This window comes from Dreissena polymorpha, chromosome 10 (assembly GCF_020536995.1).
Source record: "Dreissena polymorpha isolate Duluth1 chromosome 10, UMN_Dpol_1.0, whole genome shotgun sequence".
NCBI lineage: Eukaryota > Metazoa > Mollusca > Bivalvia > Myida > Dreissenidae > Dreissena > Dreissena polymorpha.
The window spans coordinates 73,173,413-73,186,001 of record NC_068364.1 but is presented as its reverse complement, the minus strand read 5'-3'; the positions used below and the strand labels follow the sequence as shown (position 1 = coordinate 73,186,001).

Genomic DNA, 12,589 nt, shown 5'->3' with positions numbered 1-12,589 from the left:
ACGTTATAAATTGTAGCGGAAATGAGTTTCAAATGTGTGTAAAAGTACGAAGACCTTTCCAATTCGGTTAGTTTCCTCCTGCGATGTGTTATATCTTGTAACCTTAAAAAAGAAAATGTTAAAAGACATACATAAATATATCTTTAAACAGATTTCTTCTATGCACAGTGTTTAACTAAATCTATTTGTATACAGCATTTTACTTTTTGAAAATTTTTGTATCAGTCGAGTGGCTTGTGTGATGGCGTATCACGTTATGACGTGATGCGAAATAGCACAAGCCACGAGACTGATACAAACTCTTGGAACAATTGACTAGCGTAATATTCCTTTTATGATACAGAACAACTAACAAAAACATTTAACTATGGTATTCATTTTTTTTTGCTTTAACAAAACATTGTCTAAAACGGTACGCCATAGTTTATATAAGACGCGTATGAATACAGTTTATGTAAATTAACTTGTAAACATTTGAACCAAGAAAACATAGGTTTCCGACACGCATACCATTATGACATCGTTGATCCAATGTTTATAACAATTAGGTTGACAACTTTAATCCCATGAATGTTTATAACAAAAACGTTGAAACTATATGCACTTCCACTTCCATTGTTTCATGTCTTTATCGAAACCACGCCACAAGATTTTAATGTATTCCTATCGAAATTTACATTGTCATGTATGCATGATAAACACACACTCCGAAATACGTTTTGCATTCGTTCGATGTTTTAAAGAAACACCACGTCCAACATTGCCTTAAATTCCAGAGAGTTTAAATAAAACGATTGTGTTTCGACACAAAAATGACGTCACACCATGTACTACGTAATATATTTCGTAATATAAAATAGCGGTTTCCTATTTTCGATGCGCGTTATGTGAGGTCATTAAATGGGTCGAAGAAAGTAGTCCGGCTAGTATGGTAACACGGAATCGGAAAACAGCGAGTAGCATAATACGGGATTTATTTGAACGATTGATACAACCTGTATTTCGTTAAAAGCATTAAACAAATATTTAATAAAAAGCCGTACACATGTAACTCTTATATACCTGTTTACACGTCAGAAACAAAAGGCGACCTATGTCTGTATATGTCGAAATGCACGGCGGAACTATATCTGCGCTATCATATTTGTAGAATTTCAGCTGTCTTTATATTTACAAACAATGATTTGATGGGCGTCTTGTTAATCTGATCTTAAATTTTCCCCGAAATAAAAGGTAGAGCTTTTGTTATGAACGGTCTCCTTAAAAGAACATCGTTTCGAACGTTTACAAAATAAGCAAAACACAATGGTACAATCTCGCAATCATTTGGGCAGCGAAATAAAACACTCATATACTACATTGTATGACAATGCAAAATTGTTATATAAACAAAATATACACGCAGGTAAGTGTACACGTCTGGGCTCAATAAATATGAGCAGCGCTTTGAGAAAAAGGGGTTTGATGAATGTGCGTAAAGTGTCGTCCCATATCAGGCTATCTGCATTCCACACAGGCTAATCAGGGACGACAATTTCCATTAAACTGGAATTTTGCTGAGAAGAGACGTTATTGAAACGAAACAATTTAAAAGCGATAAGTGTCGCCCCTTATAAGCCTTTGCAGATTGTACAGGCTGATCTTACAAGACTCTTTACGCACATGCATTAAACCCCTTTTTCAATATATAGTAAACCGTTGTGCTAAATTACTATTAAAACAAAAATAAACATTTAAATATATTAGAGTTACACAAATCATAACATTATCATTATATTTCAGAAACATCGACACAAACATATAGGATAATACAGAAAATAATCTAAACGTCATGCTGGGATAGACCAAATAAGACAAATCCACATTAAAAGGCCCGCCCTTTCTGTTATGACATAATAGTACCTTACAATGGAATGAATACAAAAGAGTTTACCTGTACATTTGCAAGGGTCCAACTCTGCACTGGGATATTTATCTGGGAAACACGTACAAAACATTTTAGTTAACACATTTCTATGTGCATTTGATGTTTACTTGATACAGCTTATCGGACAAAATGAAACATAAAGTTTTGATGTTGTTAATTATTGTTAACTTTAGATATTAGTTTATAGATTTTGTCAAACCCTTTTAGCGACACTGTTGACAAAGAAGCACGAGATTACAATTGTAATTGCACCAAACAGAGAAGGCAATAATTGTTTATCGCAAGGAACCAATTATCAAACAGTGAGCAAAACTAGTTGTTTTGTATCGTGTTATTATTTTTTCATAACGATATATAATATATATATTGGAAGTATATCCATATTTAAGAAATATCAACTTTAAAACTTAATATCAAAAATGAACACATAAGTTACTTGCATTTCTAAGAGTTAGGTCCATTGTACAGTCGTAACCCTGGATTGGCACTATATTTACTTGCTGCTCTAAGAATCAGGCCAATTGTGCAATCGTAACTCTGGAACGGTCGTATACTTACTTGCTGCTCTAATAATCCGGATAATATACATTTTTAATCTTAAAATGGCCGTATACTTACATGCTGCTCTAAGAATCAGGTCCATTGTGCAGTCATATGTCTCTAATGGCCGTATACTTACTTGCTGCTCTAAGAATCAGATCCATTGTGCAATCGTAACCATGGAATGGTCGTAAACGTACAGTGCTGCTCTAAGAATCAGGTATAGTGAACAGTCATAAGCCTCGAATGGCCGTATACTTACTTGATGCTCTAAGAATCAGGTCATTTGTACAGTCATACGCCTCAAATGGCCGTATACTTACTTGCTGCTCTAAGAATCATGTCCATTGTACATTCATAAGCCTCGAATGACCGTATACTTACTTGATGCTCTAAGAATCAGGTCATTTATACAGTCATAAGCCTCGAATGGCCGTATACTTACTTGATGCTCTAAGAATCAGGTCCATTGTACATTCATAAGCCTCGAACGGTCGTATACTTAATTGCTGCTCTAAGAATCAGGTCCATTGTACATTCATAAGCCTCGAATGGCCGTATACTTACTTGCTGCTCTAAGAATCAGGTCTATTGTACATTCATAAGACTCGAATGGCCGTATACTTACTTGCTGCTCTAAGAATCAGGTCCTTTGTACATTCATAAGCCTCGAATGACCGTTTACTTACTTGCTGCTATTACAAGCAGGTCCATTGTACAGTCGTAACCATGGAATGGCCGTTTACATGCATTCTGCCTTAAGAATCAGGCCCATTGTACAGTAATAGGCCTCGAATGGCAGTATACTTACTTGCTGCTCTAAGAAGCAGGTCCATTGTATAGTCGTTACCCTGGAATGGCCGTTTACGTGCATTCTGCTCTAAGAATCAGGCCCAATGTACGGTAATAAGCCTTGAATGGCTGTTTACTTACTTGCTGCTCTAAGAAGCAGGTCCATTGTACAGTCTTAACCCTGGAATGGCCGTTTACTTACTTGATGCTCTAAGGATCAGGTCCAGTGTACAGTTATAAACCTCGAATGGTCGTATACTTACTTGCTGCTCTAAGAATCAGGTCCATTGTACAGTCATAAGCCTCGAATGGCCGTATACTAACCTGCTGCTCTATATCAAGTCCATTGTACAGTCGTAAGCCTCAAATAGTCGTATACTTACTTGCTGCTCAAAGAATCAGGTCCATAGTACAGTCGTAAGTCTCGAATGGTCGTACACGTACTTGCTGCTCTATATCAGGTCCATTGTACAGTCGTAAGCCTCGAATGGCCGTATACTAACTTGCTGCTCTAAGAATCAGGTCCATTGTACAGTCATAAGCCTCGAATGGCCGTATACGTACTTGCTTCTCTATATCAGGTCCATTGTACAGTCGTAAGCCTCAAATGGCCGTATACTTACTTGCTGCTCTAAGGATCAGGTCCATAGTGCAGTCGTAAGCCTCGAATGGTCGTATACTTACTTGCTGCTCTATATCAGGTCCATTGTACAGTCATAAGCCTCGAATGGCCGTATACGTACTTGCTGCTCTAAGAATCAGGTCCATTGTACAGTCGTTATCCTCGAATGGCCGTATACTTACTTGCTGCTCTATATCAGGTCCATTGTACAGTCATAAGCATCGAATGGCCGTATACGTACTTGCTGCTCTAAGAATCAGGTCCATTGTACAGTCGTAAGCCTCGAATGGTCGTATACTAACTTGCTGCTCTAAGAATCAGGTCCATTGTACAGTCGTAAGCCTCGAATGGCCGTATACTTACTTGCTGCTCTATATCAGGTCCATTGTACAGTCATAAGCCTCGAATGGCCGTATACTTACTTGCTGCTTTATATCAGGTCCATTGTACAGTCGTAAGCCTCGAATGGTCGTATACGTACTTGCTGCTCTAAGAATCAGGTCCAGTGTACAGTTATAAACCTCGAATGGTCGTATACTTACTTGCTGCTCTAAGAATCAGGTCCATTGTACAGTCATAAGCCTCGAATGGTCGTATACTTACTTGCTGCTCTATATCAGGTCCATTGTACAGTCGTAAGCCTCGAATGGTCGTATACTTACTTGCTGCTCTATATCAGGTCCATTGTACAGTCATAAGCCTCGAATGGCCGTATACTTACTTGCTGCTCTATATCAGGTCCATTGTACAGTCGTAAGCCTCGAATGGCCGTATACTTACTTGCTGCTCTAAGAATCAGGTCCATTGTACAGTCGTAAGCCTCGAATGGCCGTATACGTACTTGCTGCTCTATATCAGGTCCATTGTACAGTCGTAAGCCTCGAACGGTCGTATACGTACTTGCTGCTCTAAGAATCAGGTCCAGTGTACAGTCATAAGCCTCGAATGGTCGTATACTTACTTGCTGCTCTATATCAGGTCCATTGTACAGTCGTAAGCCTCGAATGGTCGTATACTTACTTGCTGCTCTATATCAGGCCCATTGTACAGTCGTAAGCCTCGAATGGCCGTATACTTACTTGCTGCTCTAAGAATCAGGTCCATAGTACAGTCGTAAGCCTCGAATGACCGTATACTTACTTGCTGCTCTATATCAGGTCCATTGTACAGTCGTAAGCCTCAAATGGTCGTATACTTACTTGCTGCTCTAAGGATCAGGTCAATAGTACAGTCGTAAGCCTCGAATGGCCGTATACTTACTTGCTGCTCTATATCAGGTCCATTGTACAGTCATAAGCCTCGAATGGCCGTATACGTACTTGCTGCTCTATATCAGGTCCATTGTACAGTCGTAAGCCTCGAATGGTCGTATACGTACTTGCTGCTCTAAGAATCAGGTCCAGTGTACAGTCATAAGCCTCGAATGGTCGTATACTTACTTGCTGCTCTATATCAGGTCCATTGTACAGTCGTAAGCCTCGAATGGTCGTATACTTACTCGCTGCTCTATATCAGGTCCATTGTACAGTCATAAGCCTCGAATGGCCGTATACTTACTTGCTGCTCTATATCAGGTCCATTGTACAGTCGTAAGCCTCGAATGGCCGTATACTACCTTGCTGCTCTAAGAATCAGGTCCATAGTACAGTCGTAACCCTCGAATGACCGTAGACTTACTTGCTGCTCTATGAATCAGGTCCAGTGTACAGTCGTAAGCCTCAAATGGCCGTATACTTACTTGCTGCTCTATATCAGGTCCATTGTACAGTCGTAAGCCTCGAATGGCCGTATACTTACTTGCTGCTCTAAGAATCAGGTCCATAGTACAGTCGTAACCGTCGAATGGCCGTATACTTACTTGCTGCTCTATATCAGGTCCATTGTACAGTCGTAAGCCTCGTATGGCCGTATACGTACTTGCTGCTCTAAGAATCAGGTCCATTGTACAGTCGTTAGCCTCAAATGGTCGTATACTTACTTGCTGCTCTAAGAATCAGGTCCATTGTACAGTCGTAAGCCTCGAATGGCCGTATACTTACTTGCTGCTCTAAGAATCAGGTCCATAGTACAGTCGTAACCCTCGAATGGCCGTATACTTACTTGCTGCTCTAAGAATCAGGTCCATTGTACAGTCATAAGCCTCGAATGGCCGTATACTAACTTGCTGCTCTATATCAGGTCCATTGTACAGTCATCAGCCTCAAATGGTCGTATACTAACTTGATGCTCTAAGAATCAGGTCCATAGTACAGTCGTAAGCCTCGAATGGTCGTATACTTACTTGCTGCTCTATATCAGGTCCATTGTACAGTCGTAAGCCTCGAATGGTCGTATACTTACTTGCTGCTCTAAGAATCAGGTCCATAGTAACAGTCGTAAGCCTCGAATGGCCGTATACTTACTTGCTGCTCTAAGAATCAGGTCCATTGTACAGTCGTAAGCCTCGAATGGTCGTATACGTACTTGCTGCTCTAAGAATCAGGTCCAGTGTACAGTTATAAACCTCGAATGGTCGTATACTTACTTGCTGCTCTAAGAATCAGGTCCATTGTACAGTCATAAGCCTCGAATGGTCGTATACGTACTTGCTGCTCTAAGAATCAGGTCCAGTGTACAGTTATAAACCTCGAATGGTCGTATACTTACTTGCTGCTCTGAGAATAAGGTCCATTGTACAGTCATAAGCCCCTAATGGTCGTATTTCCAGCAACTGCTGCCATACTGTAATGTAATAAGCATTTAGTTGCAGTGGTAAATATGATTCGTGAAAACGGAAACAGGTTGATATGTTTTGTACATAATGAAGTTAAAACTAGCTCCTAAACCTTTGCCACAACCACTACCATCGTCTCATCATCACCTCTACCCGCGATCTCAACCATCATCATCATCATCATTACATTTATCACCATAAATATTCATCATCACATATAGTTTTTGCTCTAAAATAAAACGTCATCTAGCGGTTGCTACAGTCTAGCTATGTATATTGAAAAGTATCGTTGAATCCGGTTCTGGGCCAGCTCAATAAACCTACTTGGAAAGGGTATATAAAGAGAATGTTTAGAAACCGCATTCGTTATAAACCATAGAGTTCATACAACGTTTCACTATACGAACTATTTATTTATAGAGGGCAACTCACGATGGAAAAGTGTAGAGCAGCAAGCCGCTTTCGCTCCATAAAATAGCTCTTTCCGAAGATCTGCATCACAAAACAGTTATCATAACACATACAACTTTATATTACATTGAAAATACTGTTAAGGTTTTGATAATTCTAATCATCGCTGTGTGTGTTTCATTTAATTTAGGAACGCATTCGTATAAGTTATTAATATAAATTATGGTGTATAAAGCATACACAACCACTCGATAAAATTGTTTTACTATTTTTGAGAAAAAAAGCACGAAATAAAGGACAATTATTACATTTTACTCGTCAGTTAAGCAGTTTAATTTTTTTTAATTGTTATTGTTTTGTGACCTGATATTGCAAATGAGGTTGTGGAAATCTAAAAAAAAAGAATCAAAGCTCGAAGCAGAGTATCAACATATTTAAAAACGGGCCCGCAGCTTAAATACATGGCTAAATGGTAATACAGCAACATACGGACATGGTTTTAAAAAAAACAACATACAAGTAAACAACACATTTACAACAATAATTATTGTAACGTAAATAATAAGACTGACATGTAATATTGATGGTTATTGTTAATCATTTCCTCACTTAAATAGATTGAAACTGTCTTGCATTTCTTTATCACACGCTCATTTAGTAGTACATTTCGATCTCATAAAAAGTTACTCGAAAACGCTTACTAGAATAGCTGCTTTCTTTTGCATTTGTGCAATCTTGGAATCGGCCTTCCTCTGAAAATATAGTTTATCAAAATGAAACAAAACAACAATTTATGAAGTATCCGATCATGCGTCTAGAACAGAAGTCGTTATACCCATGAACAAAGGAAATTGTGCATAACATGGTTGTCAAAGTAGGTAATTATGTGACAAACAAGGGGGGCTGTTATTTTGTTACTCCCCAACAATTTCGCAGCGAGTAAAGTCGAGATATAGAGCGAATATAATTACGAAATCAACGCTTATCACTTCCTTGTCGATATGGCTGGACTGTGAACGGCATTTTAACAATTAATGAAAGTAATTAAGGGTACAATATACAAGGGCGAAACTACCTGTCTCGCAAGCGACGTTGTCATATTATTTTCACTTGATCCCCTCTTCTGATTATGTTAACCTCTTCAGGAAATTAAGAACAGCGACGGTTTAAATACAAGTTTTCTTCATAACTAATCCAAAACTATTAAATTCGAGTAAATACTGACTGAACAAACAATATTTATGTTACTTACCCAAAACAGGCTGATCGTTCGATATAGTTTTACCAGCATGACAGCTACATGGATCCAGCGGAAGAGGATCGTGGAAATGCACTGAAACCCACAAAACAATTATAGTAATATCAAAGACAGAGTCTTTGACGCGAACAATATAAACTTTTATACAGACGATAATGTGCAACATTTGCTCATTCATGCTTGATCAATGTGCAGTGCATCCTTTAATATTAACTTAACAAAGTATTTGGTTTGAGATCATTTGCAGTGCATATAATCATAAATTGGCACATTCAGATTTCTGAAATGAATCGATAGTGGTCTCTATTGTTCACGAAACCCTTAAAAAATAGACAGGCCAAGAAAATATTTGTCATATGCAAATTATGTACAAGACTTACTTGCAAGAACTGAAGTGATGTTTTTACGACAAGCTCGACTCCTTATTTCAAGATCATGCAAAAGATCCCATTCTAAAAGATAGCAAAAACAAAAGTTACTATAAGTTCAATGTATAAAATTGCTTATGTAAATATGCATATAATCTTTCAATTTCACTGTGAGAAATTGTTGAACTTTTTTGATTGAGTATTTAGGATACACTTGCTAAATATGTTTACTTCGAAGCCTTATTCTGACAACTAATGGAATATAACGACAAACATAAGGGAATGACTAAAAAAAGTACTGATGCATAACCAAGAGACACAATCGTTTTACCACCACAAAAGTATGCATATACATACGCGAATTTTTGCTCATACATAAGTTGGTATATTTAAGTTTCAGCAAGGCTGAAAAGGAAAAGGGAAATATCGAATACGCCAACTTCGATAACAGTTTTATAGAGTAATATTCAACCAAACACAATGTGATTGTTCTTCAGAAAAAGACAACAGCAGCTGTTTTTTTTAGAATACTGGTAACCAAGCCAAAACGTACTTGAACATTATTTTTTTTAAAGAAAATTGTAGAAAACGTTGTAAGCAAGAATTTTAATTATATTCGACTTGAACAACGAACTATTGAGTAATTACATGATGTTTTATCTTATTTAAACAGGCATGAAATAAATAAATCAGAATAAAAATCGCAATAAATTTCAATTATGTATTGACTGTTTTGTCAGTTTGACGTACCTTGATAGCTTTGAAACTGCTGGCAATTGTTTGGGTCCCCATACTGAAGACTTTCTGTCAAAATTAAAAAATAAATACAAAATACTTGTTTTTATCTCATTTGTGTAATATTTTGTTGCTAACTCCGTGACATATTCACGTTTTAAAGACATAACATAGGTATTGTAATAATTCAATAAAATATGTGTAATCATAGACTGAACAGACAATTTTTTTATTATTTATTATTATTTTAGTTTTAATTACAATATATTATTGGACAGTTCATACATAACATACATTTTATCATAATGCCTCGGTAAATTTAAGGCTGCGTTGGCCTAACGCTGATATTTTGACGACCATTAAGACTAACAAGATATGCGGATAAACATATAGATTTAAGCTTTCAGTTTGTATACGTAAGCATTTGACTGACGACGCATGCGAACAAGGATACGTTGAAATGTAGCCGTTCGATGCCCGGAACGAATGGTTCAAGATCATGCTAAACGTATGCGCTCTTCAACTTGATTTGCGGACTTGCTTAGAAGCGTTATATGTGAATTTCGTATTTTATGAGTTACTACTGTGCCTGTGATGAGGCATATTGTGTAACCCGGAGTGTGTCCCAGCACTCCTTCATAATTCGCTTCTTAGGCTCATGAACGTTTGATGCGTTTTAATTCTAGCTAAAATTTTCCATGTATTACGTTTTAATTGAACGATTTTTGAATTGTCTGTTGATTTAGGGAAGCTGGAGTACCCGTAGGAGACCCCACCTGTCCGATTTGTTGACCAACAAACCAAACTCACATGCTTTCGGGAACCGGGCTTGAACATGGTTCGCATAGTTCAGCAGCGCATGTACCAACCACTGCGCTATCAGTACAGCGGGTGTGACGCGTTTGATGTGACCGAGGCTTTAAATACTTACGTTGGCTGACACATGGACTTGGGTGCTGATCAAACGAATCTGAAAAAAGATATATATGCCAAGCTCACAACAACTTTTAAAACATCTCTTATCATATGTATAATAACAGCTGTATCAAAATCGTTAAATATCAAGTTTTCTAATCTCATAAGACGTTATACATTTAACTCTACTATAACAGGAATTTTCTGGGGTGGAATAGATTTCTTTCTTGCTTCATAATACTACCATACACACTAAACCATCCTTTAATCATCTTAATTTTGTTTGTAGACCTTAAACTTCTTTACAATTTGCATTTGGACAACTTTAATATTATACTATTTTCTGCTTCAATAAGACATCTTTATAACACACATAACAATTAAATCTAAGACTTATCTTACTCTTATATATGTTGTTTTAATTAAAACCGCTATTTGAATTGAAAAACTTGAACAACATTCTCATTTGTTGAAGTGAAATATGTACATAAAGTGTTAGCTATTGACTTTGAACTGTATTTTTATAATTTGTATAGTCTCTTATAACTCAATTGTGAGTGGCATTTATGCGCAATGTTTTAAAGCTATTTATATATGTTTTACTAGGTACATGATGATGAGACTTTAATAAACTATCTTTACTTATCGTATCTGTTCTCAAAGTATGTCTTCAGAATGCTATATTTAATTCAAGTTTTATATTTTGTTTTCCCATCATGGTTTGTTTTATGTGAACGTTTGCTTATTCGTATCAACAAGAAGTTTCTGTAGACTCATGGTATGTTGGCCGTTTTTTCAAAATGGAGGGATTGTCGTTTAAACGCGTCGGCTTATCGGCGTGTTGTGGCCTTTCAAACAAATAAGCATGCTAGTACGAGCGTCTATCTAGCGCACATTGTTCTACGAGAGTCTATCTAGCGCACATTGTTCTACGAGAGTCTATCTAGCGCACATTGTTCTACGAGCATCTATCTAGCGCACATTGTTCTACATGGTGGACAAAACAAATATTCGATATTACGAAGATCCGAGCAAAAGACATTTGTCAAAGTTTCCTTTAAACGATTTGACGCCTTCCTCTAAGCATGCGCACATGAAATTAAGAATTCCACCAACTCGAAGTTTCGAAAGAACAATTTATAATCATATCGAGAAAATACATGAGGTATAGTCGTTTGCGTGCGTTTTAGGCGCACCAACACGCCAATGTTACGTGGCTGTAATCACCAATAATAATTATCCGATATTCTTTCTAGAAAGGCAAATATATATTGCATTAAATATAAATCATCATGATGCGAATAGAAAATTAATATTTATATAATGTATATACCTTTCATACCAAGTGGTATATCACATACTTTGCACAACTGAAATCCTTGATGCGCGAAACCTGGAACCACACTGAAACCAACAATACTGTTCGTACATAAATTAAACGTTAAACCAAACCAAACAAGACTATTGCCAAGCAATATAGTCCCCTACCGGCTCCACCATTGTCAGAAATTCCACAATTTTAATAAAATTATTTTTGCCATAGCAACCAGATTTTTGTTGGACTTAGGAAAAAATGAAATGACGTGCGTAATGTCCATATTGCCATCTATCCATGTTTCAAGTTTCATGAAAAAATATTAAGAACTTTAGTTATCGCAGGATCCAGAAAACCACCATTTTCAGCAGTATTTCAGTCTATTTGTTGTCATAGCAACCATAATTTTTGACGTAAGAACAAAAAGAAATGACGTGCATGATGTCCATATTGCCATCCATCCATGCTTCAAGTTTCATGAAAAAATATTTAGAACTTTTAAAGTTATCACAGGATCCAGAAAAGTGTGACTGACTGACGGACTGACAGACTGACAGACAGAGCGCAAACCGGTAGGGGACAATAAGTGAGAAAACTTCAATCTGAAACTTTCAGTAGTCAACTACCAATAAATATTTACGTGTTAAAGATTGCTCAGCAATCAGATTTTAGACAACCAAAATTTTCATATTTGACATGTTTTAATCATAACTAATAAATGCCATACACGAGTGGTGGGATCGACAGGCAGGAGCTCTGTTGCCGTTGTCAACGAAAAACTGGTCAAACAGAGCTGGAAAAGGAAATCGTGAAAATATCTGACTCGTGTCAATATGTCTTAACTACATGACATATTAAAACGATGCAAATAAAATTATTTAGAAAAATCGTAAAAACAAGTCTGGAATATTCGTATAAAAAAGCCTTTATAAACAAATCGGAATTCGCCAAACTGATCAGATTGTTTATTTGCATGCAACCGATATGTTTGAT

The 12,589-nt window shown here is 37.0% G+C and overlaps 1 protein-coding gene across 2 annotated transcripts in view; it reads right to left on the bottom strand.

The window, feature by feature from the left end:
• The window catches only part of LOC127848940 (uncharacterized), a 29,941-nt gene that overhangs the window by 12,164 nt on the left and 5,188 nt on the right, over positions 1 to 12,589 (bottom strand). Inside the window, exons 3-13 of one of the 2 annotated variants that reach the window (XM_052381666.1) lie at positions 12,324 to 12,389; positions 11,615 to 11,685; positions 10,298 to 10,336; positions 9,382 to 9,435; positions 8,989 to 9,036; positions 8,644 to 8,715; positions 8,258 to 8,338; positions 7,707 to 7,757; positions 7,027 to 7,086; positions 6,528 to 6,602; positions 1,934 to 1,975 (exon numbers count right to left, since the gene is read on the bottom strand). In XM_052381666.1, coding sequence (XP_052237626.1) covers positions 1,934 to 1,975; positions 6,528 to 6,602; positions 7,027 to 7,086; positions 7,707 to 7,757; positions 8,258 to 8,338; positions 8,644 to 8,715; positions 8,989 to 9,036; positions 9,382 to 9,435; positions 10,298 to 10,336; positions 11,615 to 11,621 — 529 coding nt within the window. In that variant the 5' untranslated portion in view covers positions 11,622 to 11,685; positions 12,324 to 12,389. The remainder of the gene's footprint in view (positions 1 to 1,933; positions 1,976 to 6,527; positions 6,603 to 7,026; positions 7,087 to 7,706; positions 7,758 to 8,257; positions 8,339 to 8,643; positions 8,716 to 8,988; positions 9,037 to 9,381; positions 9,436 to 10,297; positions 10,337 to 11,614; positions 11,686 to 12,323; positions 12,390 to 12,589) is intronic. The other variant, XM_052381667.1, reaches the window with a different exon arrangement.